At 32.5% G+C, this 20,362-nt stretch overlaps 2 protein-coding genes across 2 annotated transcripts; both read left to right on the top strand.

Moving 5' to 3' along the window:
* The first annotated feature begins 2,938 nt into the window (after positions 1 to 2,938).
* LOC110686138 (UDP-glucose 6-dehydrogenase 4-like) lies at positions 2,939 to 6,231 on the top strand. Its single transcript, XM_021862719.1, has 2 exons — positions 2,939 to 3,094; positions 4,425 to 6,231. The coding sequence occupies exon 2, from the start codon at positions 4,446 to 4,448 to the stop codon at positions 5,886 to 5,888; it is 1,443 nt and encodes a 480-aa protein (XP_021718411.1). The 5' UTR covers positions 2,939 to 3,094; positions 4,425 to 4,445; the 3' UTR covers positions 5,889 to 6,231.
* A 6,734-nt stretch (positions 6,232 to 12,965) lies between these two features.
* LOC110686139 (probable protein phosphatase DDB_G0279461) lies at positions 12,966 to 17,590 on the top strand. Its single transcript, XM_021862720.1, has one exon. The coding sequence runs from the start codon at positions 13,357 to 13,359 to the stop codon at positions 15,100 to 15,102; it is 1,746 nt and encodes a 581-aa protein (XP_021718412.1). The 5' UTR covers positions 12,966 to 13,356; the 3' UTR covers positions 15,103 to 17,590.
* Positions 17,591 to 20,362: the final 2,772 nt, after the last annotated feature.

Consider the following 20,362-nt stretch of genomic DNA (forward strand, 5'->3'; position numbering starts at 1 on the left):
TAGTTGTTTATCTCAACTTTAACTTGAATGATTAGCCCTAAAATCTTAAGACTTAAAATGATATCAGTTTTTGATAGGTCCCATTAAAAATGATGTCATTGTATTAGCTAAGACTCTTTTAATACTCACTCATATTTAACACTTTAATTAACCCTAAACTCACTTAAGACTTCTCATACCATATATTATTAAATTTTATTTATTGATATTTTTTACTCTTAGTAATAATAAAAAGATATAGTAGGGCCCACATTCAAGTCTTAAATTTTTCAAGACTCAACTTAAGACTTAGCTAAGATTTCTCAAGAAAAATGGGATCAAACAAAGAGTCTTGTCTTAAGATCCAAGATGATGATGTCATGTGGAGTCTTAATACTTAGGGCTAATCTTGCTCTAGAAACTTATTTTTTATTTATTTTTAACTATATTAAAACTAACTTTGGCCACTTGTAAACTAACTCTGACTATATTTATTTACCAATAAATACAACAAATCAAAATATGCTATGTTATTGGACAAATCGATCTTGTTCTGTTTTAAAAATATCAACTTGTTATAATTTGTTCATTCATGGATTAAAAATATTAAGATAATCACGTTGGCAAGTGTGAATTGAAATTTTTAAAAAATTGATAATATATCAAGGATTGCATGAAGTATGCATGGAATTATTGGTTATTATGAATATTAACGTGTATAAGAGTTGTTTCTCTTTTAAGAGGGTAAGAGAATGGGTTACAAGGGAAAAACAAAGGTGATGAAAACCTTGGAATTTCTAGTGATGTTTATTTGAGTGAATATAACAAGAAAGAGATCAAAAGTAAACCACCAAAACCACACCACCACCATCTTCTCATTGTACCACCACCACTAGCAACAAGGATGTCAAGCAACTAAATACTCACCCTCTTTCGCGTGACAATGAGGAATCACCACCACCAACTGATGACCAACATCTTCAATTCAGCTACTTTTGTCTTACTTTTAACCTAATTATGTGAGTGAGTTATTAGGTAGATTTTACTAAGAGGGTGAATGGTTTTTAAGGTAACTAGGTGGTTTTCATGATTGGTGGATTGATTTTTTTTGGAATGGGTGGGCGTGGGGGTGGATGGTGGTTTTGGGGGTGGTGTTCGGGTGGTTTTGAGGGGTTAAGTGGAATTTTAGTGGTGGGTAGGTGGTGGCTTGTGGGTTAGGTGTGGCAACTCTGGTAATCGGAGAAGGATGGTGCTAGTGTTTGGGGAGGGTGCTAGTGGTTAGTGGTTAGGATGTTGATGTGGTGTTAGGCCCTATTCTTTTGAGCGTCTGAGAGTAGAGCAGGTGTCAATAGAACAAAGCAGAACATATTTTAACAGAGCAAAGCAGGCCACAACAACTCAAAAGAACAGGGCCTAAACTGTGATAGAATGATCAAAGTGGTGGTTAAGGTTGATTAGTTGGATGTGGAGGAGTTCGAGGGTATAAATGATCTCTTGGGGTGGATAACCAAGGTATGTAGAGGAACGTGGGGGAAACAAAAGGAGAAGGAAATAATTAAAATTATCAACCTAATATACAATTAAAAGAAAAAAGAAGAAGAGGGAATCGAGGAATATGCATGATTGCTTCTCCATTTTTGGAACCCCCAGCCCTAAACAAACTCCCCTTATAAACCTTTTTTGTTTCTTTTTTTTTTGACGAATACTCGTCTTATTAACTTATATGAGCTCATTTGAAATTAATATCCACAAACTTTTTCGTCATGTCAAAAAAAATAAATAAAAAAAATTCACAAACTTTACTTTTTTAAATTTGTTGTAGCTTATTATTATTTTTTTAAAAGATAAATTAAGTGTAAAATATATGCAATCCATCATATACAATTTCTAAATTAAAATTAATTTATAAATTTATGACAATAACACACGTCAATTGCTAATTAACTTTTTATGTCACTTATTATTTTTACTTCCAACTCCTTATATACAACTATTAGGAATTTAGGACTTTATACATCATTGTCCTAAAAGGAGAACAAAACCTTAATCTTACCAGTTAAATACAAGTATATAACATGCCATGCACCATGAATTGCTTTAGTAGAAGAATCTCATTTTAGTAGAACAATTTATTTTTGGACATAAATCATACTTCTTTCGTTTCTTTTTAGTTGACACGTTTCTTTAGTCACGTTTGCTAATACACAATTTCAATTATTTTATATCTTTAATTACCGATAAGCAAAAATTCTGAAAATTTGATATTTTAAAAGTATATACCGTGACGAATCTAACAAGATCCCACATGACTATGTTTTTCATCACGTATAAAGCACAAAACACGGTTAAAGGGGAATGTGTGAATAGTGCTAAAATCAAAACGTGTCAACTAAATAAAACGGAGGTAGCATAAGATATTTCTATAAAGGCTATTTCTTTTGTATGAAGGATAAATAAATACTAGTGAACAATCCCAATTATTTTGTTGATAGAAGTAATTATTTATATCCCATAGGCTATACCCCACCCATTTCATTATTCATGGTTTGTAACAAAATATTTATTATCTATGATAATACTAGGGAGTAATTTTTATTTGAGGGACACGTTAAGCAGAAATTTCACTACCAACACAATTTCATATAAACTAAATCAACAACATATAACATTTTCCAAACCAATTTTTTCTTGGTGAGATATGATTTAATTTTATATTACAAATGAAGAAACAACAATTAATTATTGTTTAGACATGAAATCATTATATTAATATAAGGTGACGGTGGTTAACAAATAAAATAAAAACCCAATATTTTATGCAAAAAGAGTACTCTATAGTCATAAAACTAAGCACCAAAACGTGTTAAATAAATAAGGGACTTTGCTTATAATAGCAAAAAACTAAAACAAAACTTAAATTTTACGGACAATTATATATAAATAAATACCACCTCGCACTTGGCTTACTTCTCCTCATTCGTCGGCACAACTTCTAACTCTTCTCTCTCCGTTTCTTCTCTGCTTCTTCTTCTTCTCCTACCTCAGATCTAATTCTCTCTCTTCTTTTACCTTTGTTTTCCTCCTTCTTTCGTCAGATTGTTACTCGGAAATTAAGGTAATCTTTTAGTTCTACATTTTTGTACAATTTGTTTGATCTGTTTCACTTTTTTTCTTTGGCTCATTTTGTTTGATTTTTGGTTTCAATTTCGTCGATTTATGTGATCAATTTTTGTGGGTGTTGCTTATTTTTGTTGATTGTTGTGTTAATTTTTCTGGGTGTCGGTTGTTTTTTCTGGCATTGTTGGAATTTTGATTGATCTGTGTTCTTACAGTGAAAATGGCTGGTTTTGCGGTGTTATAATTTGTTTGGGATACCCAGATCTGGTATTTGTGTAATGTTTTGTTGATTGCTGTTGGTTAATTGTGTTTATGATTTCTTGATTTTTGTGATTATGTCTTTCTTGATTTTTGCTAGATCATGGTAAAAATTGCACCATTTTGTGAAAATTTTGATAATTTTTTTTTCTTGCCGTTTCACATTTAGATCGTTGGATCTGGAGTTATGATGAATCTCATGACAATTCTATTGTTAGATCTGATTGATTTTGGTTACCCCAATTCACTTTACTTCAATAGTAAGAATTTACGGTCTACCCTTGTTGATCTCACATTGGGTGTAAAAAAAGTTTAGGGATTATGAACTTTTGTAGTTAAAAGCAAATGAAATAAAGATTAATGTTGGCCATGTTGGGTGTTTACACGTGCCCTTTGATGTTGTAAATTCTAGGCAAATTCTATTAGTTCTTTTGATGATCTTTAGGCATATTCTCTCTTAATTAGTGTACCACTTTGTTTTTCATATTAAACTTTGCATTTTGCATTATTTTATGATAAAAATGAATGTTATAACGTTAGATTTATAGTGTGATTTGTAACTACAAAAAGGTGCTTTCATATGAACAGTATTGTGTAAATTAATTGAAGATTAAACTTTTGACATGAACAAGTGGTGTTCACTCCTACAGGAGAATGTTGTTTTGTTTACAATTATATTATTTTGGTTGTTGTGCATCTTAACTTGTGCTGTCTATAGTATGTGATCCTTGTTTCTTTAGTTTTTTTGCATCGGTTTGTTGTTGTTTTGGTTGTCTTTCGAAATTGATTTTGCGAAGGACTTGTCCTGTAAACCTGTAATGGGTATGAAATGACATACAATCTGCTTATGTCTAAGAAAATCTGATATGCCTATGATTAAGAAAATATGTGATCTGTCTATGGATGTTGCTCCATTCATTCTCCCCAGCCCTACTTTCTTTCCCTGCTGATGAAGATATTTGTTTTCCTTTGGTAGTTTATATGTTGTATTCCACTTCCTCTGGCTATTATCAGTATTATATGATAAGAAGACTTTCAACTAACTATTATTAGTATTATATGATAAGCAGGCTTATTAAGCGATATATAAGATGGTGAAGATTTGCTGCATTGGTGCCGGCTATGTTGGTGGCCCAACAATGGCTGTCATTGCACTTAAGTGCCCTGAAATTGAAGTTGCTGTTGTGGACATCTCTGTCCCACGTATCAATGCTTGGAACAGTGAACAGCTTCCCATCTACGAACCTGGTTTGGATGATGTAGTCAAGCAATGCAGAGGGAGAAACCTCTTCTTTTCTACTGATGTGGAGAGGCATGTTTGTGAGGCTGATATCGTCTTTGTGTCTGTGAACACCCCTACCAAAACTCGGGGTCTTGGAGCTGGCAAAGCAGCAGACTTGACCTATTGGGAGAGTGCTGCACGAATGATTGCTGATGTGTCAAAGTCAAGCAAAATTGTTGTTGAAAAATCAACTGTGCCCGTTAAAACAGCTGAGGCCATCGAGAAGATCCTCTCACACAACAGCAAAGGCATCAATTTCCAGATCCTCTCCAACCCAGAATTTCTTGCTGAGGGAACCGCCATTGAGGATCTTTTCAAGCCCGACAGGGTTCTTATTGGAGGACGGGAAACCCCTGAGGGTGCTAAGGCAGTCAAAACACTGAAAGATGTCTATGCTCATTGGGTTCCTGAAGACCGAATCATCTGCACCAACCTCTGGTCAGCTGAGCTCTCCAAGCTTGCTGCTAATGCTTTCTTGGCTCAGAGGATTTCCTCTGTGAATGCCATGTCAGCACTTTGTGAGGCAACTGGAGCTGATGTGACTGAAGTTTCTCATGCTGTTGGTAAGGACACAAGAATTGGATCCAAGTTTCTCAATGCTAGTGTAGGTTTTGGCGGGTCTTGCTTCCAGAAAGATATTTTGAACTTGGTTTACATCTGTGAGTGCAATGGACTCCCTGAAGTGGCTCACTACTGGAAGCAAGTTATCTTGATGAATGACTACCAGAAGACTCGTTTTGTTAACCGGGTTGTTGCTTCAATGTTTAACACTGTGGCCAATAAGAAGGTGGCTATCCTCGGCTTTGCATTCAAGAAAGACACTGGAGACACTAGAGAAACCCCAGCAATTGATGTTTGCAAGGGACTTTTGGGAGACAAAGCCCAGTTGAGCATATATGATCCTCAGGTCTCTGAAGATCAGATCAGGAAGGATCTTTCAATGAACAAGTTTGATTGGGACCACCCCGCTCATCTTCAGCCTTCAAGCCCTACTGCTATCAAGCAGCTTAGTGTTGTCTGGGATGCATATGAAGCCACCAAAGATGCTCATGCTGTTTGCATTCTCACAGAGTGGGATGAATTCAGAAACCTAGACTACCAGAAGATGTTCGACAACATGCAGAAGCCTGCTTTTGTCTTCGATGGGAGGAATGTTGTGGATGCAGAGAAGCTGCGGAACATTGGTTTTATTGTTTACTCCATTGGTAAGCCACTTGATGCTTGGCTTAAGGACATGCCTGCCGTAGCTTAAAACAATTCGAGCAAAGAACAATTCTTTATTGGCTTTCTCTGGTAGAGTCTTGCTATCGGGTCGTAGAGCAGAAAGATTTTGACGTTCTATATGTTTGGATTTTTGCCTGTTATAATTAGCTTCTCTGTCATCTTCGTGGCTTATTGTTAAATTTTAAATTGTACTCAGGATCACAGGATTGTATGTAGGTCAGAATCTTAAATTTGTTATTTAGTTATGCTAATGAAGTTTTAATAAATTTAAGCTTTACTTGAATTTATTATAATCAGGGTTTGACCTGGTTTTATTTTTAATTGTACTGCTTGATTCTATAAACTAGTTTTAAAATACAACTTGATAATCATTTGGTGTTTAAATTATGCGTATCAGGCGCTATCTGACCGATACAGGAATGTCCAGGATTGATTCTGTGTTTATAAAATTTCCCAATTGCTTGCTTGCGCTGCTGAATGCTGATGCTTTGGTTTTCTTTTGTTTTCAAAGTCTAGTCTTAAGATGAAAGTTGAATTGGTCAAAGATTTGGTAATTTACTTGTAATTGTTGCTTCACTTCATTTGACTAGTTAGAAGCTTCTCTATTCAATTTTTCCATTTAGGTTGAAAAGTAAGCTAATGTCAAAAATCCAGTCACAAGTTTTTGTTTTCTTTTGTTTCCAAAGTTCAGGCTTAAGACATATTTGGTAAAATTAGATGTCGTGAACTTGTAGGAACTGTCAACGGGTATACCGTATATGATGTTCATGCTCAGAGATTAATGCTACTGTTTACCGATCAACGGTTTAAAGCCTAGTGTTATATAGGGAGTATCTGAGAAAGGGAAGTTCAGTCTTTGAATTTTTGAGGTACGTCAAAAGTTGAAACTTTCATGAACGTGTAATTATACTATTCTAGTCTAAATGGGCAGTCGAAAAAAATGTTGATTTTTAAGAAGTATGAATATATACAACAAAAACGAGTATTCTACTCGGAAACAAGTAAGAATTGTCACCTCCCTGGCTCCCTCCCAGTCTCCCACCTCCCAACCCCAACATTAAGATTGTGGCTTTTCATTGACTAATATAACATTATGGCTACTTTACTTGTTTGCATCTTAGGGTAAGTTACTTGATTTCACTTTTATTTTTTCTTTTTCTTTTCTTTTTTTTTTTTTTTTTTTTTTGACAGAAAGTTACATGATTTCACTTATCTAAACTTAATAAACATATTTAATTATGAACCTTTTTAGTCGTAATTTGATCTTGGTAGCCCTTATTGACCGAACTTGCATTGCCTTTATTCATCTAGACTTTTTTTCTTTTTCTTTTTTTTTGTACATATCTTATGCTTCGTATGAACTTATATTATCAACTAGAAGGTATATCGTCATTAAGTCTTATTGGTTTTATAGCTCTTTCAACCAAAATATTTAATATTCACCAACAAAACTAAATAACTAGAGTGGTCAATTTTTTGTTCTTCATCTATGGTGATGCGTTGGCCATAGTTAGGACTTCAATTATGGTAGCATTTTGAGTAAACAGGGGAGAAATAACCACTAAGGAAGAACTAAAATCATGGTTGAGGGCCGACCGCAAAAATTGGCAGAAGGAGTTGGTTATTCCTTAATATGGTGGTTGGAAATTGAATGACCAAGAAAAAAGATGCTAGTGTTCTTTCATGGGCTCCATTGAACTCCTAACCTGCTTGCAATCTATGTGAAAAGTGTAGCTACCGGCTTATCATTGGAGAGGACGGAAATAAAACCACCTCCTTGCAAGCATACATAGCTCAACAAAACTATAAGCTTGGCAAAAATATATTTCGTATAGAGGAATGAAATAAAATAACACGTGTAAGGTATAAATGTTGTGCGCTGATAGTTAACCATTGAAAATATTTGTTGCTTTATAGTGTTGCAACTTAAAAATATGATTGGGTAAGGCAAGCTATAACGATTTGTATATCATTATTGGAGTTGATTCAGTGTTGATTTCTCGAAAAAAATCCATGCACCCTAGGCCACGCTAGTCTTTCATAGTACACTTTTTTTTTTGAAGAAATAGTACACTTATAAAGTTATGTTTCAATATTTACAATTTTAGTATTTATAAAATAAGTGTACTATTTCTTCTTCTTCTTCACAAAAAAAAAAAAGAAGTTATGTAGTATAATTTTAGTTATGTTTCAATATTTATGCAATACTACAATAAATATCATAATCAATACATTCGATGGTCAAGATTAAACATCTAATTTAAGGGTTCAAAACTTCAAATTACAATAATTACTATTTATTGTACCTATAGTACCTTCAAAACGGTACCACAATTAATTATGGAGTAATTCATTTCATGGACTAAGATAAACATATGTTTGATATTTTGATATTCAAAGGTCTTAGACTCCTTAATGTAATAAGTACAAGTTTTGTTCTACTATAGAAGACTCCACTTGTGAACATTCTTGTTTTAAAGATATTGTATTAATTTAATATTTACTCTAATTTTTTCTTTTTTTTTATATTTTTTTTTAATGCAACACACGCGGACTTTTTCAAGTATGATTGCATGAATAAAACGTACGAGTGGGAAACATTTGAACTTTCTAAGTATGAAACAACCTTTAACTAATTCACGCCTTTAGACTCGCAAGGGTGAAATAAAGAGATGGTTGAGAAAAGTTCCAAGGTTACATTTTTCAGGAAACATGTGAAGATTATTCATAGGATAGCTAGTAACAGTCAGTTAAAAGTGAAATAGTAAAAGACTAAATTAAAAGAGGTCAAATTTGGATGGAACATACGTTTACATAATTATTCAGTTATAAAGAGAAAATAAAGTTACATTAATTGGTTTATATTTTATTGGAATTTGCAAGTAATCTTCATAACAATTTGACATTGTCTTCATACATCTTTGACACAATCCTTTGGGAAATTGAACTTTTGACAAAATTAAGTTAAGTTAGATGGATTGTAAAGTTTATGCATGTTGAGTGTTAGTGCAGGAGTACTAATTTAATCATGAAAAAGAAAGCTATTAGCAAAGCTAAGCTAAACTTTCGCCATATTTTTGGTAAATTATATTTCACCTTATGATGAAAAAGAACGCATTTAGTCCATCTTTTTAAAAATGAGAAAGTATTATATGAGTCCGAAAAAGCTAGGTGAGACAAGTACGAGTTATTAGACATTTTATACGGAGTATAAGTTTTTTAACATCCTGACTTCTAAAATTTAAATATAAAATTTTGGATATATTAGCTTCACAAAGTATTGAGCGAGTTCGTTTTATTGTGAGTCCACCAACGCAATACATAAAATTTCAAAAACTGATATGTCCAATGAATTATATGTAAATTTAAAAAAACATACGAGTATCTAAAATGTCTAATAAATTTCCAATAACAAAACACAGTGCATATATTTCATTTTTTCAGAAAATTGAAATATATTAACAACTTGGAAATTGTATTCGAATGGTCGTACATAATTACCTTTAATAGAGTCCCTTTACAAAACAGAAGTTATGAGCTTTAAGAGACTAATGTACCGTACTACTAAGGAATTTAACTCCATGCACCAAAAAAAGTAAACATAAATTGCAGTACATATGCTATGGTATATTGGTATTAGCTTAAATGTGGAGTATCTTTAATTCTTAATCTTTAGGATACTTATACGATTATATTGTTACTAGGACCTGTTCCGATTGACTGAACTCAGCTGAATTGAACTGAACTGAACTGAACTGAGCTGAACTGAACTGAACTGAACTTATTAATTAGTGATTTTTAACTACGGATTAGTGATCTTTGATTATTTATTGATTAGTTATTGATATTTATTACTATACATATGTGTATATACAAATGTACATATTAAAATATTTACGAAAAATATACTATATAATTATAATTATAAAATGTATGGAAAATATATTAAAAACTTGAAACCTCTAATTTTCTCAATGAGATTAACATTAGAAATATGTTTCAAAAAAATAGAACCATTTGAACAATGAATTGTATCAATATTATTATTGTTATTATTATTATTATTAATTATTGATAATTATTATTATTATTTATTGATTATTATTATTAGTATTATTATAGTATTATTATTATTATTATTGTTATTATTATTATTATTATTTATTGATGATTATTATTATTTATTGATTATTATTGTTAGTATTATTATTATTATTATTTCAATTATTATTGTTATTATTATTATTATTGTTAATATTATTGTTAATATTATTATTATTATTATTATTATTATTTTTATATACTATTTATTATTATTATTTTTGTTGTTGTTGTCGTTGTAATAAGATATTAAAAGAATGAAATTTGGCTTTATATCATTAGCAATATCATTAGACATAAATTAAGAGCTGAGCTGAGCTGAACTGAGCTGAACTGAATCGAACTGAACTGAACTGAATTGAATTTCAACGGAACAGAACAGGCCCTAAGATATGGTCACATTCAATATATACCCGAAATTCTTGCATTTAACATAGGTAAAAATAAGTAATTACTAACTATTAGAAACAGTTACAGTTTTTTAGTAATTGCAATAACATCATTTCACAAAATGAGGCACAACCAAGAAAATTTCCTCTCCATCAAGTGGGTCAAATTTTGGTAACAAATTAACGGATGGAGATTTGGCCCCAATTTTATACTTCAATTTTTCAAAATCCTAATAAATTGGTTTAACACTTTGTAATGTTGTATACTAGATTAGTACCCATGTGTTGCATGGTGGTGATAAGTAATTAATCCTTTTTTTTTTAAGACAACCGCGGGAATACTATTATATTAAATCAAGATCCGCCAAAGCTTGAAAACTTTGGGGGAAAAAAAGATGTTGCCGATAAATTTTTAAGTTTTTTTTTTTTTTTTTTTTTTTTTTTTTTTTTTTTTTTTTTACAAAAATTGTTTGCTATATATATATATACATGTACATAATCCTTTTTTTAAATGGTTAGTTTTTATTGCTACATCATAATATTCAATATGTTATTGAAGATATATTAAAATGATATTTAGAAAACATATATATATTTAATGTTGCATTATCTAATAAACTTATATGTTTAGAGTGGAAGCTAAAGAAATAATATCTATATCTATTCAATATTGTTGTATTGGGAATATCCAAAAGTAGTATAGAGTATACAACAATATTGATGTAAAGTTCAAGTTTTGGATTTTTAGATTCATACTTACTTGGTCCTAATTTCTAGCAAGTAAAATAAAAGGGCAAAAAAAAAAAAAAAAAAAAAAAATTGATGACATCATATTTAAGTTTGGAGGGAAAATTTTTAATGAGAAATTGGACACATAAGACACTTTAGGAAATTGATGACATTAGCATGTTTTGCTTTAGTAATAGTTAATAGATTTCCTCATAGGCATTAAGTTACTTTTATGATTATACTATTTTTATTCATGTGTTACAATCTTCAGGACTACTGAATGTGTTTAACATCTGTAAGCAATTATTTCTTTGCAGGCATGTAGCTACTCTTAAGGTTATACGGACTACCATTTTTATTCACATGTTAAAACCTTCGGGACTAATGATTGCACTTAACACCTGTAAGCAATTTTTCCCTCTTAGGCATTTAGTTACTTTTATGGTCGTACCATTTTATTCACATGTCACAACCTTCAGGACTACTGGACTATTGATTGCGTTTAATATCTATTATTATAAGTTATTTCCTCGTAGGCATGTAGTTACTTTTACGGTTGTCCCATTTTATTCATGTATTACAACCTTCATGACTAATGACTGCATTTAACATATGTAAGCAGGTATTTCCTCATAGGCATGTAGCTACTTTTACGGTTGTACCATTTTATTCATGTGTCACAACTTTCATCAAGACTACTGACTGCATTTAGCATCTGTAAGCAGTTATTTCCTTTTAGGCATGTAGCTGCTTTTACAGTTGTATAGTATTATTCACGTGTCACAGCCTTCAGTATTACTGACTGCGTTTAACATTTGTAAGTAGTTATCAGCTTAAAATTATTGCTTCACTAACACAAAAACATGAATTATCATTATAATTGTTGTTGTAATTGTTTTTGCTTGAGCTGAAAGTAAACAAGCAAAAGATGCAAACATAATTTATAAAAATCTTCTTGTTGTTTGCTTTTGGTAGAAAAAGCTAAGGTTGGTAGAAGATAGTGCTGAAATTGCAAGTGACATTTCAAATTTGTGGCTTCACCTAGTATAGCATATATTTTTCACTTAAAATTCTCATACTTTTTCTCTCTCTCTCTCTCTCTCTCTCTTTTTTTTTTATTTTTTTTTTATTTTTTTATTTTAAATAAAAAGATTCAAAAAAATAATTAAATGTGACTGTTTTCGTAGTACAATTTCTCACAATCCTTGTGATAAAGCCCTTCAACTACATATCGAAAGTCACTCACAGTTTTCCACGTGGATACCTGTTTTCAAATTTTCTGTTTGGTTTCTCTCTCCAATCTTTGCTTTCCTGCGTGAAATTCTACTCTTGAGATTAATAGTGCTGCAGTGTTGTTTCTAGTTCCAATGGACCAGTTCATCATACCATAATTTTAGCTATTTACCCAAATAATCACCCTTATCATTAAATACATCCCAATTTTCTCCTACCCATTATTTCATTCATATGAGTATAACATTCCTCTTTACTTTTGGAATTACACTATAATAAGACTAAAGATCACGTATTTAAAACCATATAATTTCATATTGCGTAACAAATAAAATCACGCATTCATAAATGTTAATCCAATGTATAATTTGTCAAATTAGTAAGTCAGATTGGATTTAGATCAGATAATACTAATACTAATACAGATACCATTTCAAATCGTATTGAATAATTAAACAGGATACAAATCATAACAGATAATATATGGATCAGGATACAAATCACTTTGAATATTTTCAACTTAATTCGAATATTTTAAATACCTATAGGGATACTATATTGTTGTCTATAATGTTATATTTCAAAATTGTAATTGTAATTGTAATTGTAATTGTAATTCTCAAATAATAATAAAATTAAACCCCCGAAGGAAGAGGAAATACTAGTGGTGACATTTTGATGGGTGGGATCTTGTACTTTATAGTTGTATAAAACTGTCAACATCTCTGAAGTTTGATTCTCTCTTCCTCCTTTTTCTCACTCTTTCTCTCTCCTAATTCTCTCTCCTGGATCACCTGTCAATAAGCATGAAACTTCGTGATCCGTTCCATCCAGTTTTACCAGATTTGAGCTCCCTACAACTCTTTCTTTCATCTTTTTTTTACTCTCTCTCCTCTGTTTTCACCAACCAAATAAAATAAAATGCGCCCTAAAAATCTCATCTTTATTATTCTAATAATAATAATAATAATAATATTAATTCCTTCCTTTTAAACTTCACTCATCTTTCATTTTTCTGTTAAACCCCAGAAACAAAAACCAAAAATGGAGGAAAAGAGAGATCAAGAAGAAGAATTGAAGCATGTTTGTAAGCTTTGCAACAAAAGATACCCAAGTGGTAAGTCTTTAGGTGGTCATATGAGGTCTCATGTAATTGCTAACAGAAACAATAACATTAATAATCATAATCATAAACCCATTTCAATTCCTTTTACCATTCCCAAGAAATCTGCAAACTTTGATTATGTTTCTGATGAAAATGATGATGATGAAAATGGTGGAAAGAATTCTGGTTATGGGTTAAGAGAAAATCCCAAGAAAAGTTGGAGATTGGTTGATTCTACTCTTCTTAACAAACACCTTCATCATCAGTTTCAGCAACCTCAGGAAAGGGAAAGGGAAATGGAAAGGATTTGCAGGCAATGTGGGAAAGGGTTTCATTCTCTGAAAGCATTATGTGGTCATATGAGCAGTCATTCTGAAAAAGACAGGAACTTTAAGGAAGATGATGAAGAAGAAGATGAAGAAGAAGATGATAATTCATGGTCAAGTCACAGCAAAAATCACTTGATTTCAACAATGGAGTCTGATAATTCTGATAACAGCAACAAATTGTGCAATAAGCGTCGAACTCGATCTTCTTTGACAAGGTATAGCTCTCTTACTCCTCCTCCTCCTCCTGCTACTGATGGTTGTTCTGGTGGTGGTGGCTCGTCGTCGAATCATTCTGAAATTGATCAGCATGAACAAGAGGAAGTTGCAATGTGTTTGATGATGCTTTCTAGGGACTCATCTGGTCATAAGAGTTGCTTCAATTTTACTGCTGAGTCATCTGATAATAATTCTGTGATTTTGGAAGGAGGGTCTTCTACTAATCATGTTGGGATTTTGAGGATTAAGGACACTAGTAAGATGATTAAGAAAGTTGTTGTTGTTGCTAAGGAAGAAGAAGAAGAAGTAGAAGAGGAGATTAATGTGATTAATAATGATAATAATAATCATCATGAAAGTATGGATAATTCAGATTCAGGGTATTTTGAGAATGGTGCTAAGGAGCTTGAATCAGATGATTCTGTTGATGGGTTTGTGAGAAACTATGGATTTAAGAAGCCTAAAGTTGAGTTTGGATCTTGCTTTTATGATGATGATAATAATGATGATTCTGGAAAAAGGAGGAGGATTAGAGGAGGATTAGTGGGTGATTACAGCAGATTTGATCATAATCCTGAATCAGACGAAAATTCGAGTAAGAAGATGAAGATTAAGAAGAAGAAAATGTTGATTAAGCAGGATTATTATGGTTGTATTAAGAAAGGGAGCAAATATGAGTGTTGGGTGTGTAACAAAACTTTCAAAACACATCAAGCTTTAGGTGGTCATATTATAAGTCATAGGAAAAATGGTGACAATAGTTTTGATGCTAGTATTACTAGGATTAATGACAATAATAATTTTGGTAAGCAGAATTTGGTGGGTGTTTCAAGTGGTAAGATTATGGGTACTAGTGCTACAACAAGCAGCAAATCAAAGAAAGTTAAGGGTCACAAATGTCCATATTGTCCTAGAGTGTTCAAGTCAGGCCAAGCATTAGGGGGTCACAAGAGGTCTCATATGATGGGAGCCGGCCGAGGGGTAGTGAAGTTGGAGGAGAAGCCGAGGATAACGAGGCAGGTGGTGGTACCGCCAATGCCGGAACCCGAACACCAGCAGCAGCAGCAGCCTCCTTTGATTGATCTTAACCTTCCTGCACCAATGGAAGAAGAAGGAAATTCACAATTTGTGGCATGGTAGGTTGGAAATTCCAATGGCATGAAAGTTTATTGCTTTGTGGGAAATGTGGAAACTTTGAGGGGTCCCCAAAAAAGTTAGAAAAAAATGAAAAGAAAAGGGATTATTCTTAAGGTGGGTCATATGGGTTCCATGAAAATGCAGATGAGTGTACAGAGTACAGACTACAGACAGTTTGGTTGGATTGGTGGAAGATTAAAAACTTGAAAAAAATTTCATTTTTTTTTTAGTACAATGTGCTGGAATTATTTAGTATTTTGTTAAAGACTAAGTCTTATTTTCTGTTTTTAAGGTAACTGTTTCATTGGCTGGCTGCTTCTAGGAAGCAAAAGAAAGCAGCAGTTTTTTATTTTTTATTTTTTTGCACCTTGTTAGTTTTTCTTCTTCACATGTTTTTCCATTTCTTTATTTACTTTATTCCAAAGATATATATAGATGTCTAATCTTAATTAGTTGTCGTAAATATAGAAGGTGCACTTGACCCAACTTGAAATCAAGACTAGACTATATGGGTTATTCTTTGGTGCTATTCTTTTATTGATTGAGCTTGATTATAATATTGGTTTGAATCATTGAATTGGTAGCATGAATTCTTTTTTCTAATGAGATATCTCTCATTTCATCCATAAACTCTGACATTCATGTCCTGTCTTCTGAGACTTATTACTTAGATTTGGTGTCTTTGGTGCCAAAATATGATTAGATCCTTACATTTTTATATTATTTCAGCAAGTTATGTACTACTAATCACTTAACACATGCTTGGTTGAATGAACAAACAGATAATTTTTTTTTTAAAATTGTTGCTTTTTTCTGGAAATTTGGGATTTTTTTTTGTCCTTTTTATATGCTATTTTTCTGTAATTAGGGAAGCTCAATATCTTATATCAAAACTTAGCTTCAAAAGGGTCTTACTAGACATTCTTTAGAAAATGCCTTGTGAATATACTACTGCATATATATAAGCAAACAATAACATAGAGCATATATACTCTTTTGCCTTTGGATTTTTATGGTTTTTTTTAGTTTAGTAAGGAAGGTGATTAAGTTAATACTCCATGATAGCTCGATTACAAGAAAGAACCTTCCTAATCGGGCGAATGGGTCCCTCGTTGATGGAAGATTACATTGTGGTTAAGCTAATTTTAAGTTTAATTATATTCTTGATTTGAAAGATGAATCAAATTAGGAATGATTGGGAAATGGAATCATTAGCAATCAAAGTTGACAAATCTATAAGCATTACTGTTGTGTCAAATTTGTGAAGCTCTATCTTAAAGGTATGGCCACCCACCACCATTTCACCTGACTGACTGCCTTATTATCAAACATTTGCAATTTTTTTTATTTTTTTTTCTATCTTCCCTAAGTGGGACACCTTATTATATATTGGTCTCATTCTCGTCTAGTAGGGTTATTTTTTCACCGAATATATAATAGGAATTGCCTTCAGGTTTTAGACTCAAATCTAGACAGGATTAAGGCAAAAATGCTCTAATCAATGTGTTTACCACCAGATACATACTCCCTCCGTATGTTAAAGATTGCGCCTAAGAATGAATGGGAAATAGGGGTGGGGATGGGAGGAGATACAAAAGAAAGACATAAAGAGGGGGGAGTGGGGCAATTGAAGTGTCTTTATTCTTTGGCAATCTGATATTTACCTGCATCATTTTTTTCCCTAGTTTTATAGTTGGGATTGGGACCACTTGGAATATGGTTCAAGCCAGTTGGCTTATAAGTTTGAAGATCAAGAAGGAAGCAAAGGACAAACTAACTTTATTTGTAGATGGGATAAGAAATTTATTTGACATAACTTAGGTTTTTGACTTGTTTGATTCATTGCTCCCACCAAAAGTATGGTCAATGTGAAATGAGTATCTTCTGTTTTTTTGGTTACTTCTTCATTGTGGTGTATCAACTAATTACCTGATTTTGATAAATTTGTTTCATATCCACTTAACACAAATTTTAGTCAATGAAGAAAAATGTACTCAACTTCTTAGTTCACTTCATTTCATTTGAGTTAGAAAGGTTAGAGCGCATGTAATGAAAGGGTTTTTTTTTTTTTTTTTTTTTTTTTTGTTGATAATAGTTTTATGTTACGGGCTAGTAACTTAAACGACAAGTGATGCAGGATCTCTTTTTGTAAATGACTTACTCGTATAACTTATCTTCGCCAACTACTTTGCTAAAATATATATATTCTCCTCTCAATTCTAATCCATTTTGGGTAAAAACTATACCATCAAACTTGTAATCACATTTCTAATCAAGCATATATATGTTAACTTTTAGCTAATCATCTGACAAAAGAAGTTCCATTATTTTCACTTGAAACCCTTGATCAAGTTGTCAAATCTAGTTAACAACCTCCCCTAGTTTAATACTCTTACGTGTTGATTTGGTAGTTTCATATGAATATGTAACTCTATCTCTCTCAGTAGTTAACACTTAACAGGCACTGGGAAGTGGGAACAGCATCAGACCAAAAATGGTCAGAAAATGTGTAAATGAATGTTTGGCACTAAGTGGAGGCTTCTGGTAAAACACAGTAAGTTTGCCTAATGTGCTTTCACCAAATGTTGTCTAAATTTAACATATCTTGATTCACACCTAAATTTCACCATTCATTTCCCCTTTTATTATTATTAATTCATTACTTTTAGCTGGTCCTACTTAATTGAATTATTTAATCACCTTCTTTAATTTCTCTATGTCTAAATACATCAGTCTAACTGACACACTTGTCAATACACAATTTTGACCTTTAATATCTTTAATTATTTGTTGGTAGCCGATTTTATGAAGTTATAAGTTATGACTATTTGTTTTATATACGTAATGAAAAATTCATGTCAAAAGTAATGCATCTATTTAAGAACGGATAGAGTAAGGATAGGATGAAATACAAGTAATGACAATAATAATAAAAAAAATCCTGGTGTGTTTAGAACAGAGGAAAGGCAATAGTAGGGTAGCAGGGCCAAAAATGCAACTGAAGTGGGGAGCTTTTGTTCAGGTTGCTAAAAGAATGAAAAGTAAAGGAAGTAAGTTATGTATATGTGGGTTTGCTTTTTGAGCCAAAAAGACATAAAATTTGAGACAGCAATGAAAACCACCTTTGACTGTTGATGTAATCTCACTATTTATACACTAAGATAGGTCCATACTTCATTATGGTACCAACCATCATGTCACATGAATTTCTTCCCTTCAGATTATCGCCATCATTGGGTTTTATACTATTCTTCTTTCAGTTGCAAATCTTTTGGCACTAAATTAGCATGTTTTGTTGAAAGCTAGGTTTATGATTGTATACAATGAATATAATTTGGCACGATACTAGCTAAATAAGTTATTAGTTTGAATCACGTACGGGTATATCAACGGTCCACAATCTCTATTAATAAAATTTACATATTGATTGTGATTGATTAAAAGGAATATAATAATGTGATTAATAGCTTTCTAGACTCTATAAGGTAAATTTAATAGACATTACTTGAAGATTTTTGTACATTGATTTTTTGTTTTTTTTTGGATTTTGGTTTAGAAGTAATATTCAAGACAAGACAAATTGTAAAGGGAGAAAAGGTATAGACGGAGAGGGTCATCTTGTTAAATATCGCATTAGGAAATTGTTGATAAGAAACCATTCTATTCGAAATAACCTAAGGGATAATAGTAAGATCAAGATCCATTGTTGTATGACTTGTATAATTTGTAACCATTGTTTAAGAAACCCGGCCAATGATACTATGAAGAATTTCATGACTAAATATGATGCTATTAACAAATTTAAATGCACAAGTATTAGTGGTCCACTAGACTAGTGAGCCTTATGGCCAACTACTCATAGCAATGAATCAAATGATAAAATCGATTAACTGAAGAAGTCAATACATTAAAAACCATCAAGAGAGGTCAACAAATTCAAGAATTTTGGAAAGGAGTAAGATGAGAGGACTGTATCTTTTCACAAGTTGAATATGTATTACTCTCGAGACTTAAGACTTTGTTCTCCTCAACTTCTGTTTGCTCAATATTATTGTCTCTTGCATAGAAGTAGAGTGCACACTATCAAAATAATTCTCTATATTGAATGTTTTGTAGAGACCCTTTAATTAGTGGAATGATGATATACTGTGTAAATTTGCTGTTATAAAAGGCAGGCCTACAAACAAGTTCAAATGAGGTTCTACCTTAAGAGTAAACTAATAATAACTTCTCAAGTTTATAAGATGGTTATTTTCTCTGGGAGACCTCTAATATGAAACAATTCATATACTTGGTATGTAACAAATGGATTTCACCTCATTATATTTGGAAACATGTAAAGGTTGAATAAACAATTGAATGAATGCGCTTGCTGTATAGAGCCAATTCCTCCACCTGCCTGAGCACACGAGCAAGCAGAACAGCATTCGATGTGCACTTATCATCAAAGACCTTCCTATTCCTCTCCCCCTAAATGCACCACGCCATATAGGCAGCCTTTTGTTGCATCTTCACACTCTCTTTCTTCCAGCTAAGCACAAGTTCACACAGGTCCTGAGTCCTTGCTTCAAGCATCGAACCACACGTACGATCCTGAGTCCTAGAGCTCCTTCAGCCTAATACATTCAAAATCCAGCAAGTGTCTTGCTTTAAGGAGAGCTCTCGAAGGTAGAGTACCCATACACAGTCTCCATAGAAAATGCCGAACCTTTGGAGAAACCTCAATACCCCATATAGCCTTCCATACTTGATGAAATTCCTCAAAGTTGCATCCCTTACCAAGCATGTATGCGGTTTTCGTTGAGTACAAACCATCCTTCGAAAAGGCCCAAGTAAGCATGTCACTCGAGTGGCTGGGCTTTACGCCATAGAATTTTCTAGTCTGCTGATCCAACAGTTAGAGTGGAAGGCCCAATGGGCCTCAGATCCGTGAACTGCCAATTATATATTGACATATCACCATCAAACTTTGGTTAGTAAACCGTGGGCTCTGACAGAGATTGGCTAACTAACCCCATTTCAGATCAGATCTGACAGTTCTATAATGGCCCACGAGTAATGTCCAATCACAGCTTCAGAGTTCAGACCCATTTGTTGGTTTTGAATTAATTGCGACACCTTGTGCTATCAATAAATTGACTCACTAAAGTCCTAATCACTTTAATTGCTTTTTACATATTACCTCCGTTTTTATTTAGTTGACACTTTTCTCTTATTTCACTTACCGATGCACTATTTTAACCATTAATATTTCTATTTCTCG

The sequence above is a fragment of the Chenopodium quinoa genome, unplaced genomic scaffold, assembly GCF_001683475.1.
Source record: "Chenopodium quinoa cultivar QQ74 unplaced genomic scaffold, ASM168347v1, whole genome shotgun sequence".
Taxonomy (NCBI): domain Eukaryota; kingdom Viridiplantae; phylum Streptophyta; class Magnoliopsida; order Caryophyllales; family Amaranthaceae; genus Chenopodium; species Chenopodium quinoa.